This window comes from Ailuropoda melanoleuca, chromosome 16 (genome assembly GCF_002007445.2).
Source record: "Ailuropoda melanoleuca isolate Jingjing chromosome 16, ASM200744v2, whole genome shotgun sequence".
NCBI lineage: Eukaryota > Metazoa > Chordata > Mammalia > Carnivora > Ursidae > Ailuropoda > Ailuropoda melanoleuca.
Genome location: NC_048233.1, coordinates 2,349,911 through 2,377,740, shown reverse-complemented (window position 1 = coordinate 2,377,740; position 27,830 = coordinate 2,349,911). Strand labels below are relative to the sequence as shown.

Genomic DNA, 27,830 nt, shown 5'->3' with positions numbered 1-27,830 from the left:
AAGAATATAATACCCAAGGAAAAATTTAACCAAGGAGGCGAAAGACCTGTACAATGGAAACTATAAAATATTGATGAAAAAATTGAAGAAGACACAAATAATGGAAAGATATTCCATGCTTGAATTAATATTGTTAAAATGTCCATACAAAGGAATCTATGGATTCAATACAGTCTTTATCTAAATTCCAATGCTGTTTTTCACAGAACTAGAACAAATAATTCTAAAATTTTTATGAAAACACAAAAGATCCTGAATAACCAAAGCAATTTTGAGAAAGTATAGCAAAGCTGAAGAAATCACACTCCCTGGTTTCAAACTATACTACAAAGCTGTAGTAATCAAAGCAGTGTGATATTGGGCATAAAAACAAATACAGGGGCGCCTGGGTGGCACAGTGGTTAAGCATCTGCCTTCAGCTCAGGGCGTGATCCCAGCGTTATGGGATCGAGCCCCACATCAGGCTCCTCCGCTATGAGCCTGCTTCTTCCTCTCCCACTCCCCCTGCCTGTGTTCCCTCTCTCGCTGGCTGTCTCTATCTCTGTCGAATAAATAAATAAAAAATCTTAAAAAAAATAAAAAATAAATAAAAAATAAAAACAAATACACAAATCAGTGGAATAGAATTGAGGTCCCAGAACTAAACTCACACATGTACAGACAACTAATTTACAAGAAAGGAGTCAAGAACTTGCAATGGAGAAAGGACAGTCTTTTCAATAAATGACATTGGGAAAAATGGACAGCCACATGCAAAAGAGTGAAACTAGAGTACTGTCTTACACCGTCCACAAAAATTAACTCAAAATGGATTAAAGACTTGAATGTTAGACCTGAAAGCATAAAATGCCTGGAATAAAACATAGGTGATAAATGTTGATGTTGGTCTCAGCGATATTTCTGTGGCTTTGACTCCAGAGGCAAGGAAAACAAAAACAAAAATAAATAAATGGGATTTATTTAAAAAGCTGCACAGTGAAAGAAACCATCATCAAAACAAACAGGAAACCTACCGAATGGGAAAAGATTTTGCAAATCATATATCCAACAAGGGATTAAAATTCAAAAAACATAAAGAGCGGATACAACACATCACAACAACAACAAAAAACAACCCAATTAAAAATGGACAGAGGTGCTGAAAAGACATTTTTCAGAAAAAGATATAGAGATGACGAACAGGGACATGAGAAGCTGTTCAGCATCACTAATGATTAGGGGAATGTAAATTAAAGCTGTAATGCTGTATTACCTCATGCCAGTTAGTATGGCTGTTATCACTGTTATCAAAAAGACTAGAAATAACAAGCAGTGAAGAGGATGTGGAGAAAAGGGATCTCTCATATACTCTTGATGGGAATGTAAAATTGGTACAGCCACTAGGGAAGAGATTAATCAAAAAATTAAGAATAGAACTACCATATGAGCCAGATCTTCCTCCTCTGGGTACTTATTCAAAGAATTCATAAATGTTGATTTGAAAAGATATACCAAAAAGAGATATGTTTATTGTAACATTATTTACAGTAACCAAGAAATGATAACAACCTAAATGTTCCTTAATGGATAAAGAAAATATTGTGTATGTGTGTGTCTATACACATACACACATATATACATATAATTGATCCCTTCACTCATTTTGCCCACCTTTCACCCTCTTTCCCCTCTGGTAACCACCAATCTGTTCTCTCTATATATGAGTTTTTCTATATTTCGTTTTGTTTGTTCATTTGTTTTGATTTTTTAGATTCCACATATGGGTGAAAATCTTATATTTGTCTCTGTGTGATTTATTTTCACTTATAATATCTTCAACGTACATCTGTGTTATTGCAAAATACAAGATTTCATTCTTTCTTTGTGGCTGAGTAATATTTCAGTGTGTGTGTGTGTGTGTGTGTGTGTGTGTGTGTGTACGTGTACTCCTTAACCTTTTTCAGTATAGTTTCTGCTACTAACCCTGAAACCGCTTTCCATAGTAATTAGAAACATTCTAAAAGCTAGGGCTGCCTGCCTGGGTAGCACAGTCGTTAAGCGTCTGCCTGCGGCTCAGGGCGTGATCCCGGCATTCTGGGATCAAGCCCGGCATCAGGCCCCTCTGCTGGGAGCCTGCTTCTTCCTCTCCCACTCCCCCTGCTTGTGTTCCCTCTCTCGCTGGCTGTCTCTCTGTCAAATAAATAAATAAAATCTTTAAAAAAATAAATAAATAAAAGAAACATTCTAAAAGCTAAATCAAACGGAAATTTTGCAGCCTTAGTTTTGACTTGGTCTGTAAACACTTTAAAGTATTTAATCATTTCGTATTTCTTGAAACTTACTTTATTTTCGCTTTCAGGATACCAGTGTCTCCTTGTTTTCTTCTGTTTCTAAGACTGTCCCTCCCTCAGTTCTTTACAGACTTTTATTCTACCAGTGCTTTGTACCTCTCTTCTGATCTTGGTGGTTTCATGTACTCCTATTATTTCAGCTACCTTCTATGCTGATCATTTCCACATCTATCTTTAATTCAGGGCCTGGCTGCAGGCCCATCAGTATAACTGCTTACTAGATACCTCCTTTCTCAAATTCATAGGGTTTTTGTAAGGATTAAATTACTAAACCACATAAAATGAGTAGCAGGCTCTGTAATAATCATGTTGGCGGTATTGATCATGGTGAATTTTTTCCCAGCGCATTCGTACTCTTTTATTCATTCTTTTGAGATCCATTGGCTTATTGTTAAGTCATCACTTTCCAAATTGTGTTCTTGGAATATTAGTATGCTTCCAGTGTCAATTGGTATTCCCCAGAAAACTGAGGAAGTAGGGTTCCATGGTCAACTAAGTTTGGGAAATAGTTTATAAAAGGGTTGGCAAACTTTTTCTCTGAAGAGCCAGACAGTACAGAGTTTGGGGACAATGTGGTGTCTGTCATAACCACTCAGATTTTCTCTTGCCATGCTAAAGTAGTCATAGAAAATACATAAACAAATGAGTATATTTTGCCCCCTTGATATTTTGTTTGTAGACATTGAAATTTGCATTTCAAATCATTTTCATAAAATATATTTTTTAGAATATAAATTTTATATTTTGTGTATAATATATGTTATATTATGTCACAAAAGTATTTTTCTTTTTGTTTTTTTCAACCACTTAAAAATGTAAAAGCGTTCCTTGCCTACAGGCTCTATATCAACAGGTGGTGAGTCAGAGTTGGCCTGTGGGCGGTAGTTTGGCTACCCCTGCTTTAAAATATAGTGTCCTAATAAAGATGTGTAATCTATACCATAAAAAGCTCTTGTGAGTTCTGTACCAGTGGGTTATTAGGCCCAGTGTTCCTCCTATTTATTTGACCTTGGAAATCTTTTTTTCATGGGACAGTTGTTAATATCTCTTTCCATAGTTCTGTGGAATACACTTTTGAGAAATGTTGACCTAGAGAATAACTGTGTGTGTTAGAGGTGAAATTTTGAGCTGTGGAACAAACTTGAAGTAAGAGAAAGTATCTTGCCTTCATTACTCCTCTGATCAGGTGAGCTAACTAGCCACAGAGAGAATGCATTTTGGAAAATTTAATTACCCCTCTAAGGAAGGCACCAGTTAGACACTACAGCTGAGTCAGACTGGCTGAGTCGAAGGTAAACTTGAGAACATTCATGCCATCAATCAGGTTTCAGAGATAGGGAAAACGTGTATATTACTATAACGTAAGACAAAATAGAGGTGCTCTAAGAGAGAAAATATTCAGTTGAGGAGGAAGAGATCCAGAGGCCATAAACAAAATATAATCAGTAGTAGTTATCATTTTCTCTAGTTTTAAAATACTAACTACTCTTTTTAAAGTAGTAAGCAAAGTTTAAGAGTTTTTCTTTTTAAGTAATCTCTATACCCATGTGGGACTCAAGCTTACATCCCCAACATCAGAAGTCGCACACTCCACCAACTGACCAGCCAGGCACCCCTAAAAGATTTTTTTTTTAATTTTAGTTTACATAGGGGTGCCTGGGTGGCTCAGTCATTAAGCATCTGCCTTTGGCTCGGCGCGTGATCTCAGGGTCCTGGGATCAAGCCCCACATCGGGCTCCATGCTCTGCTGGGAGCCTGCTTCCTCCTCTCCCACTCCCCCTGCTTGTGTTCCCCCTCTCGCTGGCTGTCTCTCTCTCTGTCAAATGAATAAATAAAAAATATTTTTAAAGAAATAAAAATAAAAAAATAAATTTGAGTTTACATACAGTAAAACTCTAAAACTTGCCTTGAAATAGTATTTTCAATTGTCATTTTCCGGTATCCTTGAGAAGTAAACATGTGACTTAGTAGGCTGTGATGGTTATTGCTTTACCACCTTTGAGCATACTTTCCCTATTAAAAATAATACCACTACTATGGAGAGAAACTTCAAATAAAAAAAAAACTTCTCAGAAGATTCTGCATTTCCCATTGTTTTATGCCTACTGTAACCATGTGCCTGTTATATACATAAGAAAATATAGGTGTAATAACCATGCTTCCCAAATTATGTTTGGCATTTTACAAGTAGCTAGAACTTAAGAAAAGATGCAGAGAAGGTGGTGGGATCATCCATGCTGGCAACAATAATAATTCATCTGCCAAATGCAAGCACAGCTCCTTGCCCATTCCTATAGAATTTCCCCACCAGATGTTTCATTCCAAAGCTGTGTAGGAGAGGAGTTGTTCTTATAATTTTTGCCAACAAATTGATAGCAGATGGATAATAGAATTGTTGAATCATTAATAGAGGAAGGTAATAAATTACTGAATTTGTTTTTATCTATTGTGGCCATCAAGTGCTTCTGGTGGCCTTCAAGATCTCAGCAACCCCAGTATCTCTAGTCCCCTCTCAGCACATCCCACATATATACTCATATATATCCCCGTAGATTTTATATGTTTCATATATAGCCTATAGAATATTGTGGATATTTAGTCATTGGAACATTACCCACTTTTTTTCAGGCAGTATAGCAACCAATTCAAACATTACATGTTCTGTATAATGTTGGATATTTTTTTAAATCAAGACACACTTAGTTGCTGATTATGCTGCAAGGTGGAGAAATGAGTACCATGATACCACAGGCATTCTTCTAACAAATGTCATAGCAAACAGACTTGGAATGCAATGGAATCTTTAAAAACAGAGGCAGGCCAGCCTCCGCAGTAGCACAGTGTGGACAGCTGGTATGGACATGTTATCCATCTATGACTGGGAAAGGTTAACTAAACAGTGGGACAGTGACAAAGTGCAGGGATTAATTGCTTAAAGCATTCAATAATTCTTAAAACAGACAACTAAGAGATGGAGGTATTCTGGAGTTTGAATTCTGAGAAACAATGTAAGACTTTATTTTCCTTTGGAAATAGAGACTTCCTTAGGAAGACACAAGTGTGAGTAGAAGAACAACAGGTGTGCCTTATTTTGAAGGGACTATGTCTTTATAAGGAGGGTTTGTATTCTGAAGTTTTCTCTTCATATTATACCATTAAACTTGAGGCAGAACAGACGTACTATTATGAAATAGTAAAGACAAAATGAAAGAAAAGGCCAGTATAAATCTTTTTGTACACATCATCCCCAGATGTTACTGTGAACCCATCACTTAGTTTCATCTCTTGAGATTCATCCTAAGCTGTCTGTCCACCCCTATCTCCAACAGAAATCAGTGGGTTTAAGAACATAATTCACTAGGGGTTTTGATAGGATTTGAATAATCCCCAACAAAAACTCCCTTGGCCGCCAGCTATTTTTAAAGGCAAAGATTTAGAAAGCAGAAGATCCTAAGTTCACCTATCTGTCTTGTGATGGCCCTTGCCATAAAGAAAGGAGGAAATTTACCTATGAATGCATTATGAGATATTCACTGAAATCTTTTTTCAAACAATCTTTTGAGTAGAACTACAGTACAGAAGTCCTCGATGCATGATATTTCTAAGTCCAGTAATGGTCAATATTACTAGTGTCTGCAGTATCATCAGAATTTAAGAGTTTAAAAAAACTGGTTATTTTCACCATAGAATTGGAAGATTTTCTATGTATTTATTGAATTATGAACAGTAAATGTAAATCCTAAATAAAAACTCAGTCTTGGCAAGAATGTGGGGAATCGGGGTACCTATAATACCTACTGTTGGTGTTTTAAATTAGTTCATCTTTCTGGGGCACCTGGGTGGCACAGCGGTTAAGCGTCTGCCTTCAGCTCAGGGCGTGCCCGGCATTATGGGATCGAGCCCCACATCGGGCTCTTCTGTCGTGAGCCTGCTTCTTCCTCTCCCACTCCCCCTGCTTGTGTTCCCTCTCTCGCTTGGCTGTCTCTATCTCTGTCAAATAAATAAATAAAAAATCTAAAAAAAATAAAAATAAATTAGTTCATCTTTCTGTAAAGTTGTGGATCTCAAATTATCTGGACTGCCTCTTAAAAGTTATAAATGCCGATTCTCTGAAATTCAGATATAGGAGGTCAGCAGTAGAGCACAGACTTCATTTTTAATCATTTATTTTATGGTTGAGAACCACTGTAAGGTAAGTGTGATACATTATTGTAAGTTATACAACTTGTATAGCTATTGACCTTGAGCTCTTCTTGGGTTCCTCAGGTAAATCTACTTCCCTCTCATAGTTTCCCTCAGGAGACATTTTGGATTGGTTTTCATGTGCTAAGAATTTTCTTATCCATTTTCTCTTTATATTATAATTTGCCATAACATAAATCTTCTTGTATCATCAAAGGTGGGATTTGTTTCTGTTTTTTCTTGTCCTCGTATTTGAGAGTGATTTTCCTAAAGGAGAAGGGAGCTGAGGTTTTTGTTCTGCCATCTTGAAATAAGGAATCCAAAGTTTTAATTAGAAGTTTTTAAAATTTTGACCAGGTATGTCCATCAAGAGATGAATGGATAAAGATGATGTGAGATGAGCGTGCGCACGCACGCGCACACACACACGTATATACATAAGATGGAATACTACTCACCCACCAAAAAGAATGAAATCTTGCCATTTGCAGGGATGTGGATGAAACTATAGGGTATTATGCTGAGTGAAATAAGTCAATCAGAGAAAGACAATTATTATATGATTTCACTCATATGTGGAATTTAAGAAACAAATCAGGGTCATAGGAGAAGAGAGGAAAAATAAAACAAGGTGAAATCAGAGAGGGTGACAAACCAGAAGAGACTCTTAATCATAGGAAACGAACTGAGGGTTGCTGGAGGGGAGGGGGGTGACGGGATGGGGTAACTGGGTGATGAACATTAAGGAGGGCATGTGATGTAGTGAGCACTGGATATCATATAAGACTAATGAATCACTTACCTCTACCTCCGAAACTAATAATACATTACATGTTAATTAGTTGAATTTAAATTTAAAAATATGTTTTAAAAATAAATCAATAAATAAAATAAAATAATTTTGACCAGGAGGGCAAAAGAGAAGGCATAGCAGTTTAGGGAAAAGTAATGGAGGCTTTTTTTTTCTTTTAAGAATAAAATAATTGTAGGGTGGAGAGGCCCTGAATAATCAGTCATTTTAGATCAAATAAAACACATGTTTTTATTTTTTATGAGTTCTCTCTGGAAATAGCTAGCTTTAGGTAGAATCAGAAATCATTTCTACACTGAACCAGAGATAGAGACAACTTACTCTAATGAACTGTGACTATATAGAGAACAGTCTGAGGCTCTTACCAAAATGATACTGTTTTCCTTTCTGATATAATGTTTTGTTATAAATTGTAGTTCCCTGAATAATACATTGAAGGGACTTTTGGTATCTACATATTTGGGTGTCACAAAAAATCATCATCATTAGAATCCTCTAATTAGAATGCATGGATGCATTTTATATACAGTTTGGTAGTTGACTAACTTATGGTTCTAGATGTATTTTTTTTAAGACTTTTTTTATTTATTTGATAGAGGGAGAGCGAGAGAGAGGGAGAACAAGCAGGGGGAATGGCAAGCAGAGGCAGAGAGCGAAGCAGGCTCCCTGCTGACAAGGAGCCTGATGCAGGACTGATCCCAGGACTCTGGGATCATGACCTGGGCTGAAGGCAGCCGATTAACCGACTGAGCCATCCAGGTGCCCTGTTTTAGATTTCTTTTAAAGATAGGCACTGTATACTATTATTTTACAAATTAATGTAGATCCTATAAATTTTTAGTGGGGCGCCTGGGTGACTCAGTTAAGTGTCCAACTCTTGATTTCAGCTGAGATTAAGATCCAATCCAGGGTTGTGAGATGTAGCCCCACATCAGGCTTCATACACTGGCCGTGGAGCCTGCTTAAGATTCTCTCTCACTCTCTTCCTCTGTCCCTCCCCTTCCTTCTCTCTCTCCCTCTCTTAAAAAAATGTATTTGGGGCTCCTAGGTGGCTCAGTTGGTTAAGCGTCTGCCTTTGGCTCAGGTCATGATCCTGCAGTCCGGGGATCAAGCCCTGAGGCAGGCTTTGCGCTCAGCAGGGTGTCTGCTTTTCCCTCTCCCTCTGCCCGCCCCGTTCATGTTCTCTCTCTCTCTCTGTCTCTCTCTCTCTCACATACATGGATAAAGTCTTTAAAGTAATGTATTCTGAGACTAATTCTGATCCTTAATTTCTAATTTTTAGATTCTAGTTATATTGTCTATTTTACTATAGACTTTTTACTCTAGACTTTTCAAATTTTTTACTTTATGTATGCAAAATGCTAAGGAGATTTAAAACATTTTATTAAAACTGGTTAGGATATATGTTCTCCTGCTTTCACAAGAATAACAGGGTAAACTGTATATAAATTTGTGCCTCTTTCATGTAAATAGCCCAAGCTGGTATAGTATTTCTCCTCCATGAAGTTTTCGGGAGTTCAGAGTCTGAACTCCTCTCTTTTGCTTTGCCCATCCCTGCGGTATTACGGAGTGATCCAAGATGGCTCACTACCACATTGCATTCCAGCCAACAAGTAAGGGAGAAGGAGAGCGCACACTGAGCTAAATGAGCAATAAACTACTTCAAGTATAATTCAAAAGTAAAGAAACTTAGAATATCAAAAATAAGAGTTTGTATGTCACATTCATCAGAAGGAAACTTCAGATATAATATTGTATAGAAGAGATTGTGTTTTCCCGATCTACTCAGAAAGAATATAAGGTTTGTCTAAGAATTAGTAAGAACTTTTTTTAAATAAGAACATTGGAACATAGGATCCAGCTGAGTGTCGAAATATTATCATCTAGATAATTTTATGCTGATTCCATTGGTGCCATCACTGCTAAAAATATATTTGTAATCCTTTTCTTAAGAAGTGCTTTCGGAGCCAGATTATAAGATGCCTCCAACAGAAATACATGCTTATTCATTGTGGTATAAAAAACATAATATCATCCTGATTTGTTGTTTAACTTCAGCGCCCCAGACTTGATGTCAAAACTAAAATTCAGTTTAATAAAAAGGATGTTTGTCATAATTTCAAATACTTAAATAATGCAATAAATTTTGAAGCCAGTTTTAAAGGCAAAATTGGCAGCATCAGAATAAATGTTTCTAACAAATAAATGAATTCTTTGAAAACTTAGCTTTCATTTAAGTGTAAGTACAAGTAAGTGTAAGTACAAGTGTATTTCATGAAGGAAGCAACTGGATAACTTGCGCTGATTTTAAGGAAGTACAGGGTAAGAAGGAGTGTCTTTATATCTTACTAATGTTAAACTTGCAGCAGTCCTAAGGAAGCACTGGAATTGAGGCCATTGACTTTGGGGGAACCCCATTTAATCACTGAACATAGATTATGCCCCAGTTAGGCAACTGTAATTTGCAAGTGCTTCATCATTTGCTGCAGTCTTACCAAAGTCAGTCTTCCTCTTGTCCACATGGAAAATTTAAAATGGGTGCCCAAGCTTTGTTAAAAGAAACCTAGGCTAAAGATTTTGTTAGTTTGTTTTTTAATATGGATGAACTTTCTAACATTTTGACACATGGTTGTTATCAGTAAAACTAAAAAGAGCTTATTAAAGTTTGCGTGATGTCTAACATTAAAGAGCAGAGAGAAACTTTAAATTATTAATCATGGGCTTAATTTTGCTCAGTGTCTAGCTTCTGTAATAGACGGAGTTCTGTGAAGTCGTCATTTCAGTATATCAGTAGTACTTAGCATGGACCTGGCACGTAGTAGGCACTCCAAATATTTGGTAATTGGTAACTTACATTTTATTTTGTTTGTGGTAGTGGGATTCTAAGTGTCAGGTCATAGGTTAGTAAATAAAGTAGTTCATGCTTCTGGACCTACAGCTCAGTACTTTAAAAATAACTAAAAAGTGAAGTAGCAAAATAGTTAAGTTACTTTTCTTAGCAGCTGGCTTTTCGGACTTTTTAGTATAGTTTTTGAGAGCTTCTCATGTTGCTCATTGAGGTCCCACTCATTTTTACATTGCTGTGGTATCTGACTAAAATAGCTATATTGAGCGATGCCTGGCTGGCTCACTGTGAAGGACATTGCAACTCTTGACCTTGGGGTTGTGAGTGTGAGCCCCATGTCGTATATGGAGATTACTAAAAATGGTTTTTAATTTTTTTAAATAAAATACCTGTAATTAGTCTATAGTCACTAAAATGTATTCTCCCCTATTTTCATTTTGCTGTGTGCATTTTCTTAAAGATACCTTTCCTGTTTGTTAAGCCAGTTATTCAGTATGAATGGGATAAATTTCTTGTTTTTTGACAAACTAAATTTTTTTTTTCCCTCTGAGGAATTACTAAGTCATTAAATTGCAGAGTAGCTTGAGTCAAAAGCCTCACTTTCAGAAATCTTAAGGGATTTGGCTTTATGCAAAAGTGTCTTCTTCCTTAGAAATCATACCATGCTTTCCCTCTACAGTCCTATTCAGTTTTTATGTAGATGTCTCTTACTAGAGTCAGAAAGGGATGCTGTTTTCTGTAGGGCAGTATCCACCTTTAATGTACTGGGACTTCTTCAAGAAAGTTTCACCTTTAAAAGATCAGCATAAAGAAGAGTGTACATAGCAGTGACCCTACATGAGCTCTTATGCAAAGAATTATTTGCTGTGATCCCATAATTGTGTAATTATTGAGGAAAATTTGTTTATTTGATTATTGGGGGGCCTACCTTGTTGCATATAGAATAGATAATGGTATAATTAATTATTTATCATTTTCTTTTCTCTTATGTTTGGGTAAATGGCTTTTCTACCCTTAGTTCAGAGACAAGTGACCAGAAAGGATTTTTAGTTCTGGACTAGTTTAGTTTTGAGTTAATTGGCTCTAATTTACTGAAGAGCTTATATGTGGAGGATATAGTGAAATTAAGACATGGTCACTATACTCAGGAAACTTACATCCTACTTGAATACTCAAGATTTAAATATGTGCAAAATTCTCTTTTTAAAAAAGATTTATTTATTTTAGAGAAAGAGAGCTTGATCAGGGGGAGGAAGAGGGAGAGAATCCTCAAGTAGACTCCCTGCTGAGCAGGGAGCCCAACTCGGGGCTCAATCCCAGGACCCTGATCATGACCTGAGCCAAAATCAAGAGTCAGATGCTTAACTGATTGAGCCACCCAGGCACCCCACAGAATTCCCTTTTTAAAAAACCCTCCTCAGGGATGCCTGGGTGGCCCAGTCGGTTAAGCATCTGCCTTTAGATGCATCCTGGGATCGTGTCCCACATCAGGCTCCTTGCTCAGCAGGGAGCCTGCTTCTCCCTCTGCCTACTGCTTCTTCCTGCTTGTACACGCGGGCGCTTTCTCTCTCTCTGACAAATAAATAAAATCTTTTAAAATAAATAAATAACCCTCCTCAGCTTACCAGTAATGTCTGTTCCAAACAGTATATATGGTATGTGTGGTAAAGTTCTGTGTGATTAGACAAGTAAAAGATAGCAGAAATAAAATAGCTTGAAAAGGCTTTGTAGAGAAGGTACATGTAGACTTTAAAAGATGGGCTCGGGTGAGTGGAAGGTATTCAAAGACAGACCCATTAAATTGAGGTGATGCTACTTTAGTGTCTGGTCTAAAAAAAAAAATGCTTGTTTGTATTAAACTAATAAAGAATTTGTGGAAATCTGTGCTTTGGTGAGTTTTGCATACCAACCTCACTTTCTCTTTAGGGAAGCTTGGTGCTGTGCTTAAATACCAGATCCCTCCTGCCCTCTTAATCTTGAGCTAACTATAAGCAAGACCTAGATCTAAATATTGCACAGTTATGAATGTGGAGTAAAAATCTCCCATGAAATTGGTTTTATAAAAGTGTCTTCAGGAAAGCAAAACTTTGGGACATTGGACCACATAATGCAGCATTTAAGAGACTATGATTATACGTGGGATCGAAGGTGTAGTTTTTGAAAGCTTTTTACTTATTGTCAGCTAGTCAGCCCAGGGAAGGATGAAACTAATAGCTGACTCTATGTATGAAACATGGGGGTAAAGAGTAGAAAGAATGTCCAGAGTTTATTGGGACCTTATCTACAGTCAGGGAGGCTAAATTTTATTTAAAATATTCACGGAAAAGGAGCTGGATTGCAGTGTTTCTGAAAAGAAAGTCATTCTATTTTTGCATGATGTTCTTTATTTTAGATCTTTTACCTCCAGATTGCTTTATTCTGTTGCTAATACTTTTTTAAGTGTTGTTGTCTTATATAGCTCTAGAGAAGATTGGACAAGCTTTTGTATAATCAAATATTTATTTCAAGTTTAACCAAATGTTAGAACTCTAATAAATATCACCGTCACTTTCTTGAACAGTTATTCATTATCACTATAAATGATATTTAATGTTGAAAGAAAACAAATTGCAGAAATTTTAAGTTCTGTACAGTTTAGCAGCACTGAAGTCGTGTTTTCTATATTATACTTTTGAACTAGACTTAATAAGGGAGAGCATCGGGACCCCCAGGAAGCCAGTGGCATTCACTAAGTCCTGTCAGTGCTTTCACTTCAGACCTTTCCTCTTCTGCTCAGTTCATCTAATCTTGGCTCTTCCCACCACCACTTGTAGTCCAACTGTAACTGAATAAAAGGCATAGTTTTTAGAGATGTAATTTTCATTTTTAGAAAATGGTAGTAAAGAAAAAGAGTTTGAAAGAAGACTTAGGAAAAACACTTACAGTGTATATTTTATCTTAAAGTTCGCTTAAATTTGGAAGAATAAAAATACATTGTATTTTAACACATTATGTTAAGTGAAGTAAGCCAGATACAAAAGGACAAATAGTATATGGTTCTACTTATAAGGGAACTAGGGTAGTTAAATTCATAGAGACAGAAAGTAGAATGGTGGTTGCCCTGGGTTGTGGGTGGAGGAAATGGGAAGTTAGTGTTTTATGGGTACAGAGTTATAGTTGGCGAATACAAACAAGTTCTAGAAAAGGATCATGATTTTGATGGTTGCACAACATTGTCAGTATACAGTGCCACAGAATCATACACTAAATAATGACTAAAATGGTAAATTTGGTGTTATTTTACCATAATAAAAAAATACATTGTGCTTATTATTGTCATGTTTGCTGTGTAACATTCCTCGTTCAGGAAATGTTTATGATTTTGAAAATTATTGGGTTATAATATCGATACAATAGAATGTCTACATGTTAAGGGTACAGTATGGTGGGTTTTGACAAATGTATACACTGGGTTACAGCCACCACAGTCAAGCTGTAATACATTTCCAGAAAGTTCTTTTGCTTCCCTGTCCAGTGTTCCTGCAGCCCCAGCTCCAACCCCTGGCAACCACTAATTTGCTTTCTCTTTGTGGATTAGATTACAATTAATTTTTATTTTTTTAAACAAATGGAAAATATACAAGCTTTTTTTTTTTCTAACAAATATAGATACAAACATCAAGTTTTTGCCAGTCTGAGAAGCAGGCAGAAGCTTTATTAACAGAAGTGTCAGTATCACAGTAGAACTAAGCCTTCCAAACATGTCATAATCTCTACTGGTTTGGAAATATCAAAATGCTCATAGCTCAGAAAAAGTGAGCATGAAAAAACGAATACAGGTTTTCCATGCAAAATGTTGTTTAATCAACTTCACTTACTGAGCTGTAACTACCAGCAGTTTCTGTTTTTATTGTGTTAACTTTCTTTTCAAGGACTTCTGAAAAATAAGTCAGTCCATATTGGGATAACTTCTCTACCCATTCTTATGTCAGCGTATTTCTTAATATAAATCGGTTTCCTTCCCTTATCTCAGGAGACAGACATAAAGCAAGAGGAGATTGAGAAGATTGAAATTATTCTGGGCAAAGGCCTTGCTGCTGTGCTGCAAGATGGTTGTATGAGGCAGGACCCCAGCATGCATTATTGAATCAAATGCCCTGATATAGTCTGTATTTGGTGACATTTGAAAGTTATTTTCCAGGGGCGCCTGGGTGGGTCACTGGGTTAAGTGTCTGACTCTTGGTTTCTGCTCAGGCTGTGCGTCAGGCCCCCTGCTCACATGCACAAGCGCTTGTGCGTGCACTCTCTCTCTCTCTCTCTCTCATAAATAAATAAAATCTTAAAAAAAAAAAAGTTCCTTTCCAGCATCAAAACATAAATATGATATGTTTTATATTTCATATTCATTGAATTATATAGCACTTTATCATAGTCCCACCTGTGAGTCTTGAATCCAAAATTCAGACAGCATCATTTTATTCTTTATTCCTTAAAAATAGTTTTTGTAGTATGTGAATTCTATTCATAATACATCTCCAGCAGTACCATCCTGACTTCTCTGCTTTGAGAATCATCCAATTTTCCCTCTTTGCCTCTAAATCAGTCTTTTCTAAACGCTTGCTTTGCTTTTCGGGAACTTTTGATGCTACCATATTATCAAAATCAAGTCATTCTTTATTCAGCATTTTGAGTAACCCCTATTTGTCAAGTTTGGGTCAGAACCCTCAAGGATTTTATAATCTGTGTTTATTCCTTACTGCTATTCCAAACCATCTCTACTCTGATTCAAAGCCACCTTTTCAGTTTCTTTTTCCCTGTAGAAACCCTCGAATCCAGTTATGCAGTGTGTCCTCACATATGCCTGTTTTTACACTTGCCACTTTCTCTGTCTTTCTCACTATCCCTGTCAGAATAAGGTCTCTCTTAGGTCCCATGTCCTCAGCCTAAGGTGATTTCTTTGTCTGCTGTATTATTTGAGCATCTACTGTCCATGAGATTTATTGGCACTTATCATTTATTGTCTCATCTCATTCGTTTTATTGAAATATTACAGTTAAAGAGGACGGACTAACTCAAAAACAAAACCATTTATACAGTTATCTCTGATAATCTCTTTAAACAGCCAGTCATGGAAAGCTCTACCAGTTTTTAGGCTTCCCAAATCTACTTATTAACAAGAGTTAATACATTAGATGTTCATTATATAAACTGAAGCCACTTTGTGACTTTCTTCCCTTTAGTGCCATTTGTGCCCTCTAGAGGAGCACAGATTAAATGTCTTATTTCTGCTATTCTGACAGCAATTATGTTATATGGATAAATCTTTTTGAATTAACATGCCCTTTTCTAACCCCATTCTGTCACCTTCCTTTGGATACCCTCTACTTTGACACTGTCTCTTAAATTATAGCATCTAGAATTGAACCTATGACGGTTGTCATCTTTCTACTTAGAGAAAAACAAAACTCTTTCTTTAAGTGAAATATAAATTAGCCAAAGTTAGTGGTCTCTTTTCTGTCTTGGTTTTCTTCATGTTTCAAGATTTTTCCCACTTTCTCTGCTTGCTTGACTTCCATGCTACTGGATGCAAAAAAAAAAAAAAAAACCCACAAAACTAAAAAAACAAACAAAAAACTTTAAAAATAAAGTGAAATAAGGGAATAGCTTCAGTTAGGGAATACATTGGAAGAGTTGGGAAACCAAACCATCACATTGGATAGAAATGGAGTCAGAATTGGAGGAGCTATTGGTTTGAGATAAGTTTGTGACATGCCTACTCCATTCCAGGAACTATTCTTGGTACTTGGGATGCATTAGTGAACAAAACAGATGAAGATCCTGGTTTCGTGGAGCTTATAGTCCAGCTATTTGGAAGCAAAGACTTTAGGCTAAAAGAAGGACTAGCAAATAATATCAGAGTATACGGAGTACAGAGAGTAACTCACACCAAATAAAAGAAAAAATTGTTAATGGTTTAGGCACATGCAATGCAGAAAATTAATATTTGTAAGCTTGTGGTATGCAAAGCCATGAATTAAGACTCTAGAAGGAAAATAATATATTTTTAAAATTAAAGATGGAGTATTATTCATAATAGAGACAGAAGCAACCCAAATGTCCATCAACTGTTAAATGGATAAACAGTGTGGTGTATACATACAGTGGAAATTATTCAGCCTTGAAAAAGAAGGAAATTCTGACAAATGCTACCACACAGATGACCCTTGAAGACATTATGTTAAGTGACATAAGCCAGATACAATAAGACAAATACTGTGTGATTCCCTTTATATGAGGTTCCTAGAGTAATCAGATTCATAGAGACAGAAAGTAAGTGGTGGTTGCCAAGGGTTGGGGGGGGAAGTATGGGGAGTTCTTTAATAGGTACAGTTTGAGTTTTGCAAGATAAAGAGTTCTGGAGATTGGTTGCACAACAGTATGAATGTACTTAATGCCACTGAATATACACTTAAAAATGGTTAAAATGGTAAACTTTATGTTACATGTGTTTTACCACAATAAAAAATAAAAAGTTTAAAAATATTTTTAAATTAGTGAGCTAATTAATTGAAAGACTAATAAACTCATAGAAACATTAAAAGAAAAATTTAAAGACATAAACCATAAACATAATAGAGTTGAGGAAGCAGACCCTTGCATGTGTAGAAGAACTGAAGGACATTTACAGAGCACATGTCTGTTAATGTCACTTAAACTGTGAACGTACTGAAAGGAAATGCTAAATAGACAAAAATTAGCAGTCAGGTGAGGAGTCAGGTTTTAAAGGAGAGAAAGCAACAGGCATTTCAGGTAAAGAGCATAGCATAAACCTAAGCGAGAACAAGTAGTAACTCAGTGATATACGGTCCTTGAAGGACAATGAAGAAGTAGTTCAGTTGAAAATTGTAGCTAGTTAAATATTAAGCCAAAGCACTTGATGTGGTAAGAAACCAGATGAAAGTTAATTGGGAGGATAGGACATTGTAGAAGGATGGTGAAATCAGAATGAGTTAAAGAATGATATAGGGGCGCATGGGTGGCTCAGTCATTAAGCTTCTGCCTTCGGCTCAGGTCATGATCCCAGCATTCCAGGATCAGCCCCACATTGGACTCCCTGATTGGCAGGAAGCCTGCTTCTCTCTCCCTCTCCCACTCCCCCTGCTTGTGATCCCTCTCTCGCTGCCTCTCTCTCTGTCAAATAAATAAATAAAATCTTTAAAAAAAAAAACAAAAAAAAAAAACTCCTGCCTTTAGTTCAGGTCATGATCCCAGGGTCCTGGGATCGAGCCCCACGTTGGGCTCCCTGCTCAGCGGGGAGTCTGCTTCTCCCTCTCCCTCTGCCTGCCGCTCCCCCTGCTTGTGCTCTCTCTCTGTGTCAAATAAGTAAATAAAATCTTAAAAAAAAGGTATAGACTCATGATAAAAGGATGGTAGTGACTATGATAGTGAACTTGGAGATAAAAAGCCATGAACTCATTAAAAACTATTAGAAAGAACCAACAAAATGTGAACATTGGTTATTAGGAGCAAAGAAGTCAAATTACTTAGATGTTGTCAGCCTATGGATCTAGGAATATAGTGATTTAATTAACATAGAAAAAAATTTATTATGGTAGATGAAGAGTTTTATTTAGTGTTGACATTCTACATTAAAGATATTTTTGGTTACCTAGAACAGAGATAGTAAGACAGTCGGTGACCAAAGCTTGAAAGATCAGACATTTCAGTCAGGCTTGCCCAAGTAGGCTTACCCACAGGCTGGTTTTCACTGAGCTTAATGAAGGTAGTATGTCTGCCATACTCTCTGAGACCTCTTTGTAAGTGAAGTTAGAGAAAATAATAATCAAAAGGGTCTCTTCAGGAAATGAGATGGAAGAGTAGAAGAGATATCCCAGTAGTTCACTACTCACTCTGAATAGTTAAATAACAAGTGAAGAAGGCATCAGAATCAAGGAGGCATCAATAAAAGAATCTAGATTTCAGGTTTGTCTTAAAATTGAAATAGATTAAACTATGCTTACATGTCCATGGCAGTAATAGATCTAAAGCAACTGACCTTATTCTTGCTTTCTTTTTTTTTTAAAGATTTTATTTATTTATTTGACAGAGATAGAGACAGCCAGTGAGAGAGGGAACAAGCAGGGGGAGTGGGAGAGGAAGAAGCAGGCTCATAGCGGAGGAGCCTGATGTGGGGCTCAATCCCACAACGCCGGGATCACGCCCTGAGCCGAAGGCAGACGCTTAACCGCTGTGCCACCCAGGCGCCCCTTATTCTTGCTTTCATCTGATCTCTCTCCTGATGTTTTCAGGATTCTGGAATTTATGAAACATGATTGTGTAATCATTCAATTTGAAATACCCAGTTGGAGGAAGAGGGAAAAATAAACCTTGAGGTGGCATCCCTTCATTCATATCCCTTTTCTGTCTGGCATTTCTATTAAAAACACATATTTAGGACTCACTCTTAAATTGTTAGCCACCATCATTCCAACACTGAATATATTTTTTTTTTACTAGTGATAGCAGGCTAATGTTGTGTTCTCAAAGATTCAGGTATTATCAAAAAGATTTTGAGCTCCATTTGCCTTGGATATTTGCCTCCTATTTCCAAAAGTTCTCAGAAGGGAGAAGGGGACAGAGGAGGTGGTCTTACTATTTCTTAAAGCTCATATGACACAGTAGAGTACTTTTAGAGACATCTTGATTCTATTAGAATTTTCAGGTCAAAGGGCAGGTTCAACTGTTATGTAGTTTAAAGCACCAGGGATAGATTGAAAAGACCTTTTTAATGACTTAAAGTTGGATTTCTGCTACTGCCTACTCATTATGCAAGTAATATGGCATGTTAGTCAAGCAGTAGGGGACCACTAATCACTTTGAAAGGTTCTGTGTATACATTTTCTTTTTCTTTTTCTTTTTTTTAACTGAGGAAAAGACATTAACAGAACAAGGAGAGTAATTTAGCAGGAGGAGCATTGCAGTTCTTATTTTGCTCTGGGCTTGTGGCATACATATATTACCTTTCATATTATACGTGCTTGTATTACTCCCTAGGGGCTCATGGGAAATGAAGTCAGAATGTGCTTCACTAGCAAGTCTTCCTTTTCTGTAGATAGACTTTAGTTAGTACGGCTCTTAAAGTCAATTATTAATCTCCATCAGGGTTCATTTTCTTTAAAATAGCCATGTTAGAATAGGTGACTTCCACATCTCAAGCAATTGACTCTATTAAAAAGGAACTATTTCAGTATTTATTTTCTTCTTTTTAGTTTTCTGGATCTTCCAGTTTTTATTCCATGAATGCATATTACTTTTATCAGAAAATACCTTTCTTTTTTCAAAGAACCAATTATATTAAGAGTTAAGTGGCTACTAAAATAATATTCTTTTTGTAATTTGCTTTTTTTTTCCACTCTGAATTCCATTCCCTCTGAAAAGCAGGGTGTTCTTTAAAATTTTTTAGTTTCGACACTTTTGAGTGCTCTCTGTAAAACTGAACCACATAAGTTCAACTATACCATACCATGTAGTCTTTTCTATCACATGTAAAGAGGGAACAACAATTTTTCTTATTCCCAAAGTTTAGATGGCTGTTACTACTTATTAGCTTTAATATTCTTGCCTGTCTTCCAAATTTTTAAGAGATTGCTCTCCCCATAGCTGTCCATTTCAAATTTACCAAAATTGTACACAAGAGAACAATACTGTCTCTTTCCAAAAACAAAAGAAAAACATAAAAGCTAATATACCCATAAAACATACTGACGTTACCCAAAGTTTGTATGTTTATATGTGCAGTATGTAATCAAAACATTTTATTCTCTTGACTATCAATTAACCTTTTGGGGCACATATGCATGTAGAAATCACTATCAAGAGTATACTTTTAAAATGGAAAAGACAGTGGTATGTTAAGCTGTTAGGGAATTTTTAGAGGTTGAGAGCGATGGTTATAGGAGGGAAAGTTTGTTTCTGTGCAGTTTGTAGTGTATTACCAATGCTCAATAAAAAATAAATAACAGACACAGTAAAGTTTCTATTTGGGTTTTATATAGAAAGAACAAAAGGCTTAAAATTATTTATCTTAGTAAAAAAAGGCATTATTCCAGTGGCTCAGAGTCTACCACTACATCCTTTATTTTAAAATTTAGAATCTGAATTGTCACTTGTTATATCATATTGCAGTTTGGGAATGTGACATTTTACCCTAGAGATTAACTGTACCACACTTAGCTGGCCAAGCATATCATTTATAAAAGAATTTGGAATTCAGTCAAGATGCTTCACCAACATAGAATAATTTTTACTATTTCACATTATGATGCTTTCCTTAAGCACAGAATGGAACTCAGAACCCATCACCATTGTATCTTTCATTTTGCAAAGGTGCTAGTTACTTGATCTAATTGGATAAAATAATTTATCTTTCATTCATCTTCTGTCATTTGCCTGCTGCTCAACGTGTAATTCTGACTATTGGTGCACAGAAATACTACAGCACCCTTATTGAGAAAACACATTTCTCATTCTAGCTTTGAGCTTCCCCAAAGGGAACAGATGACAGCAATCAGCAGGAAATTGTGCATAGTGAGACCAACTTGAACTCCTTCACCTTTAAGCTCGTTTCACCACTTAACATATTTTTTCCAAGTGGTCAGTGGATATATTTAAACTATTGTTATCCCTTTGCTGTTGACTAAAGCTTCATGGGTTAAGCCATCTGCCATTTTTTAGAATTATATAGAGTGTGGGGACAATGGAGAATTACACTGGGGTCAATGAGAATCTTCTTCCCTTCTAACAGCAAAGACTGGTTAAACAAATCTTCATTTCATGATGTAAGCTGATCTTTCTCCTCTGTTCATTAGCACTGCTTGTTCAGAGTTCTCCAGACCTACCCATCCAGAAAACAGAAAATCCTTGTCAGAATATGCAAAACATAGTCTTCCAGTTTGTGGCTAAACTAAAACTCTTCCAGATGACTGCTATTGAAGCATAATTATCTTAACAAAAGACAGAAGCAAGGTTAAACTTGGGCAGTTCATTCTCAGATTCAGCATTTCCTCAGGTCAAAAGCTCAGGCCACTTAAATAGTTCCTATAAATCAAATCTGCGTTCTTACAGATGACTTAAATAACAGATGAGCTATTGAGGAATACATTTTTGCCAGGAGACTAATTGTTCACCAACGTCATTCATATTATTTTGTAAATTTCTTGTGTTCACCCCTATTCTAAATCCCACCTTCTTTTCTTTCTGAATGTGAACCAAAAAGTAGTTAGCTAAACCACAAGGAATCTGTAAGGTTGAAGTTATTGTTTCAAAGTGCGCTGATTCATTGCCAAATAAAGCCACAACTGGAAACTTATTGCATTGATGAGAGAAAGAGAATTGTAGATGTTTAGAATGCCCCAAGAACAGATGGCTGATTTTCTAAATCCTATTTCCTAATGTTTACAATTTGTTATACACGCTATACATAAGAGTGTTTCCAGTTACAGTAATGCCTCAGTTTCCCTGGCAGGTACAAACTGCTTATCAAAAGAATGAATTAAATGGGTAAAATGTATGTGTGATAGTATTATTATTAGTTTTAAGAAGTCATTAATTTTGTTTACTTTTTGAGTTTAACTATAACTGTAGGAACTCTTTATTAGGATGTCAGTATAACACATGATAAAAACATTTGGAGTCAAAAAACCTGAGTGGGATTCCTAGCTGCACCATTTATTTCGAGTGTGAACTTGGGCAAGCTATATAAACTCTCTGAGCCTTGGTTTCATCGTGCATAAAATGGGGCTGATAATAGTAACTTCAAAGGATTGTTTTGAGGATGAATGAAAGTCCTGGAATTTTCTTTATTTTGTAGGCAAGAAGCTCTTTTGGCTGCCATTAGTGAAAAAGATGCCAACATAGCTCTTTTGGAGCTTTCATCCTCTAAGAAAAAGACCCAAGAGGAAGTGGCTGCCCTGAAGCGGGAGAAGGATCGTCTGGTGCAGCAGCTCAAACAGCAGGTATAATAAAATGCCAGGGAGGGCCCATGGTAGAGGGGCAGTAAGACCAGCTTTCACGCCATTCTCCACCTTTGTCTTTGCCAGCTTATGTTTTAAGGTCTCACGTCTCATATTAGACACCTGATCGTTGTATCTAGCTAGGGGCTCCCCCGCCCCGGAGGGGGGTGGACAGGAGGAGAGGCAGAGACAGAATCCTAAGCAGGCTCCACGCCCAGCACAGAGCCCATCGCAGGGCTTGATCTCATAACACTGAGATCATGACCTGAGCCAAATTAAGAGTCAGTCGCTTAACTGACTGAGCCACCCAGGCACATCTCTTGTTAGTTTTCGTAAGCAGAGACTTTAATCTTCTTCACAAATCTCTGGCTATATCTAGGAATTAGAGGATGTTCTTGGTAAGAGCACTGGTTTAGAAGATGTTACAAGTCTTCTACGAGAAGGTTTTTTAACTTAGCTGAATGAAATTAGCAAAGTTCTGCCCACTTAAAATGAAAAAGGCTTATTTTTTACATCCAACCAAAGTCCTACTATAGAAGGCACTAAGTATATTTTTACTAAACAATTTCTAGCTGCTCAGAGCTGAGTAAGCTTTGAAGGTAAGAGCAAAGTTTTCCCCTTTTCTTTTCCTACCTAATCCCTCCCCAAATGTATGCTTAATATTTATGTAAGCCTGTGAAAATAAAAGCTAAACATTTCCCCTTTGTTAATGGTTGGACAACAGTGTAAATGTACTTAATGGACAGTTAAAAATAGTGAAAATGATAAATTTGTTATGTATATCCCCAAGTTCAAAAACTTGGGGAAGAAAATCTTTGAGAATACAGGGAAAGCTGAATTTTAAAATCTAAGCCCCCTTCTTCATCTTAATGCTCTTCACTGGCCGTTCCTATACTATTTGCAGTGTCCACAAGTCCTGTCTTCTAGTATCATCTCCTCCATTCTCAGTCACATTTTCCATACATTGTGTCTGCCTAGGTTTGCTCTTCTACCTGAAGTAATAAGACTGGGAAAGAGTTTTTCAAATGAAGGAATTTCTTCTTTTCTACTCTAGGGGATCAGTCATCAATTGATAGTATTTTTAACATAATATTTAACGTTCAAAATAACAAGAATCTGTATTTACACAATAAATATATCTCTGTTTGTAGACCAGTATTAAAACTGCTTAGAAATAGATTTTATGTTCATTTATGTGACCAACTTTGCTGAGAAAATACCAAAAGATGTCTCTTTTCTATAGGATAGATAAATGACCAGCAAAAAAAAACAACCCGTTGCTCATTTGTAAGTAGAAGAATCTTTTCCAGTGTCCTAAAATAATTTGCCATAAGAAGAAGCATCATCCAGTATTTGGACACCTGTTAAGTAAAACAGGAAGAACGTGGTTAATATTAAAGACATCTGTCCAGTAGTTCAACATTGAAATTTGGCTTATCAAAGCTGGTAATATGAGTTGAATAGTGGTTGCAGTGGCCCAGAAGGGTGGGGAAAATGGAGAGGTGTTGGTCAAAGAGTACAAAATTTCAGTTATGCCAGTTGAATAAGTTCTGGGGATCTAATACACATCATGGTGACTGTAGTTAATAATATCATATTATATATTTGAAATTTGCTAAGAGTAGATTTTAAGTGTTCTTGAAAAAGGTAACTGTAAAGTAATAGAAATGTCAATTAGCTTTATTGTGATAGTGATTTCATGATATATACATATATTAAAACATCACATTGTATATACCTTAAATATATACAGCTTATATTTGTCAGTTATACTTCTGGGGGTGGTGCTGATATATGAAAAAGGAGGGTATTATTGAGAAAAGGCATTCACTAGTTTGTGAGTGTGTATACTTAGCAATATCAGTTCTCCTAAGTAGTTAGGCCTGAATATATAGACATAGATTTAAGTAGTTCCTGGTCCCGCTACTCTCAGACACCGAATAGAATAAAATGTCTAGCAGACTAGAGTACTGTATCTCATTCATAGTGGCTTTGATTACTTCCTTCTCAAGGCTATGTATTTTCAGTAGGTGAAAATTAAGGAAATTCTTTAATCCATGAACTTAAAATCTTAAAAAAGAGCAGCTTTCCATCTTAATTATATGCCCTGAATATTCTATAGTAATGTGATCTATGTAAGGAGAGAGATAAATGTAGTTCTTGGGAGTCCTTCCTAACAATGTTTTTCTGTCTGCTTTCCATGTAAAGTTTCACATTCCTGCCCTCTCAGAGAGTGTCTAGGATGCTGTGAGCAAGAAGGAACCAGTCTTGCCAAAGATATTTGATTCTTTAATTTTTTCTAAGTGTGTATACTAACTTTTAGACAAGGGAGAGGCCTTTTGGAAAGAGGATATGGGATCAATATTGTTTTAATTTAAAGCTTCTAGTCCTTGAATTGCTGGAATGTGCCTCAATCTAAAGGCCATTTCCTAACAAGGAAGCACTCAGCATTGACCAGGCTTTCCAGTAAGTGGAGCTGCCACTGCCTGATGGGCTCTTGGCACTCATGTGCAGTTCCTATTGTCAGAAAGAGGTGAAGCAACAAGGGATTTACAGATTTGGGGGTCACCCTCTAAGATGGTCCCAATTTGCATACCCACCCCAGGGTAACTTGTCTCCTTGACTCATTCATGGCCAAGCAGCACTTGGAGGGCCTGCATCAGAGGAAGGGGCCAGAGCCAATGAAAAAAATAAAAAATAACTGTTGTCTAACAAACTCCAGATGTGCTGTGGTGGGTGCCAACCAGTGTGTTCGAATTATAAGTCATGAAGAAGCCCCTGCTGTGATTGTCAAGCACCCACGCTGGATTTAATGTAAACTCACACGGAACCCTGGAAAGCATTAACACAATCTGTTTAGCCACAGCAGCTGTCACAAGATGGCCTTTCTCTCAGCATTATTTTCTTCTTTTCACCTCAAGAATTTTACAACCTCCATATTGTATTTGCTGTTAGTGTGAAGTCTGGCTCTGCCCCTGTGTGCTCTATACAAAATGTGTAATGGGCAGTTTGGGCTTTTCAAGACAAGCTACATGGTTTTTTTCCTGTTTTTTAAAGGTCAACTATAACATTAGAAGAGGAAAGGCTACAAACTTACACTGATTTGGTTTGAATCTAGACAATCTCATTTACAACTATAATTTAAGAATCCTCTGCATTAGGATGAAATGTCAGACAATATATTCCTTTATTCCAGCACTGTCTAGGCATGAGGGATATAAAGAGACCATACTTGCCTTAAAGAAGAAGCTCACAGCATAGTGCTTAAAATACTAGTTGTTTTAAACATTTGGCAAAACCATTCTGTAGAAGGGAGCCTTACCATTTTTTCCTGCTGACAGCCTCAGCAAATTATCCCTGCATTACATGATTTATTTGCCCATTCATTTCAGATTCTTTGAGTATCTACTGTGGTTCAAATATTGTATTCATGGAAAATGAATGTCTCTCTTCCTAGTTAACAGTCTGGCAGCTAATCAGACCTAAGTTGTACCTCTAGGTGTCTCTTTTACCAGTTTAGACAAATTATTTCTCTGAGATTCATGTTCCTCATCTATAACATTTGGATAGTATTACCTACCGCACAGGGTTAGTGTGAAATTAAATAGTTTCACACTATTTAATGTGTGAAACCCAAAGCACTTAGGCTACCACCTCTGTTACCTCTCAGAGATCTCTGTTTCACAGTGAGCACTGTGCTATGGGTGATACAGGCTACACTGAGAAAGGGGGGGACTTCAGTAACTCTGGCTCTCATTCAGTCATGTATAATAACTATTGAATTTTCAATATGTCTTTCTTAAGTCTTACATTTTCATCATTGAAGAGCATTGTTAAATGCCCACCTGCCTGAAATTGTCAGCACTAGGAACATTATAACTCCAAGCATGCATTCTGTCTCACTCACTCTCCAGTGCTGTGACTTTACATTTGCATACATGCCTCTTCCATCCCTGACTCATACGACTTTTCAGAAATATGTGAAAATGGGGGGCGCCTGGGTAGCACAGTTGTTAAGCGTCTGCCTTTGGCTCAGGGCGTGATCCCGGCGTTGCGGGATCGAGTCCCACATCGGGCTCCTCGGCTGGGAGCCTGCTTCTTCCTCTCCCTCTCCCCTGCTGTGTTCCCTCTCTCGCTGGCTGTCTCCATCTCTGTCAAATAAATAAATAAAATCTTAAAAAAAAAAAAAAAAAGAAATATGTGAAAATGGAGTAACTTACAAAAATGGCTGCCACTTATCAGTTGACCATAATATGCTAGGCACAGCTGCTTTGTATGCATCATATCTAATCCTCACCACAGTTCTGTGTATTATTATCTTTATTATGTAGATGAAGCACCTGAGACCCCAGAAGATTCAATTTCTTGNGGCTCCTCGGCTGGGAGCCTGCTTCTTCCTCTCCCTCTCCCCTGCTGTGTTCCCTCTCTCGCTGGCTGTCTCCATCTCTGTCAAATAAATAAGTAAAATCTTAAAAAAAAAAAAAAAGAAAAGAAATATGTGAAAATGGAGTAACTTACAAAAATGGCTGCCACTTATCAGTTGACTATAATATGCTAGGCACAGCTGCTTTGTATGCATCATATCTAATCCTCACCACAATTCTGTGTATTATTATCTTTATTATGTAGATGAAGCACCTGAGACCCCAAAAGATTCAATTTCTTAGGTAAATTTCTACATGGTAGGACAGAGCTGGTTCTCTTCTTACTCCTACCATCTTATGTGGAAATTCCAGACAGTTGGTAATTAGAAAAGTTGTGTTGGAATTAGAATAATACAAACACTGCAGGGGTACCTGGATGACCCAACTGGTTAAGCATCGGCCTTAGGCTCAGTCATGATTCCGGGGTCCTGTGATTGAGCCCAGAGTTGGGCTCCCTGCTCTGTAGGGAGCCGGCTTCTCCCTCTCCCTCTGCCACTTACACTCACTCGCACTCACTTTGTCAAATAAATAAAATCTTTTTTATTTTAGTTTTTTTAAAANGAGCCCAGAGTTGGGCTCCCTGCTCTGTAGGGAGCCGGCTTCTCCCTCTCCCTCTGCCACTTACACTCACTCGCACTCGCTTTGTCAAATAAATAAAATCTTTTTTATTTTAGTTTTTAAAAAAAGAAGAAGAATACAAACAATGCTATTTCAAGTCTTTAAGGCACTCATTTGTTCCCCCAAGAGATTGGAAAGGGTATTTATTTATATTCCAAAGCCTCCCCTCTCTGCCTCTGAAGAATCTGAAACAAAAAAGAAATGGTGGATTTACCCCTGTTCTTCAAATTACTAAAAGAAGTGATATGAACTTAAAGCTACAAAATTACAATGAAGTATAATTTAGCTTCTCTCGTGTCTTTGGAGATGGCAGTCCTATATCAGAACTAAGCATGCTGTTCTAACAGTGTGCCTTCGCGTTCTGCCTTCTTTGAACCATCTGCAAACAACTCCTAAAAGCACCAGCTGGGAGCCAGCCTCCCAGAGACTTTGACCATCCTGAGTATACAGAGACTTTTCAGCTTCCGAGCGATTATAGAGGAGTGTTTGGTCCCCTGGATCCCCAACCTATATACGGGTAATGAAGGGATATTCTAACCCTGTAGCTATCCAGCATGTAGCCTGTGCAGCCAGTCTGTTTGGCCTTTACATGGGGTTAAGAAAATTGCCCACTTAAGTTCTGGTCCCCCT

At 37.0% G+C, this 27,830-nt stretch overlaps 1 protein-coding gene across 12 annotated transcripts in view; it reads left to right on the top strand.

The window, feature by feature from the left end:
• Nucleotides 1-27,830, top strand: part of ERC1 (ELKS/RAB6-interacting/CAST family member 1) — a 536,559-nt gene that overhangs the window by 376,036 nt on the left and 132,693 nt on the right. For all 12 annotated transcript variants that reach the window (XM_019793501.2, XM_034645665.1, XM_002914100.4 and 9 more), the window contains one exon: nucleotides 22,017-22,161. In XM_019793501.2, the coding sequence (XP_019649060.1) occupies nucleotides 22,017-22,161 (145 nt within the window). The remainder of the gene's footprint in view (nucleotides 1-22,016; nucleotides 22,162-27,830) is intronic.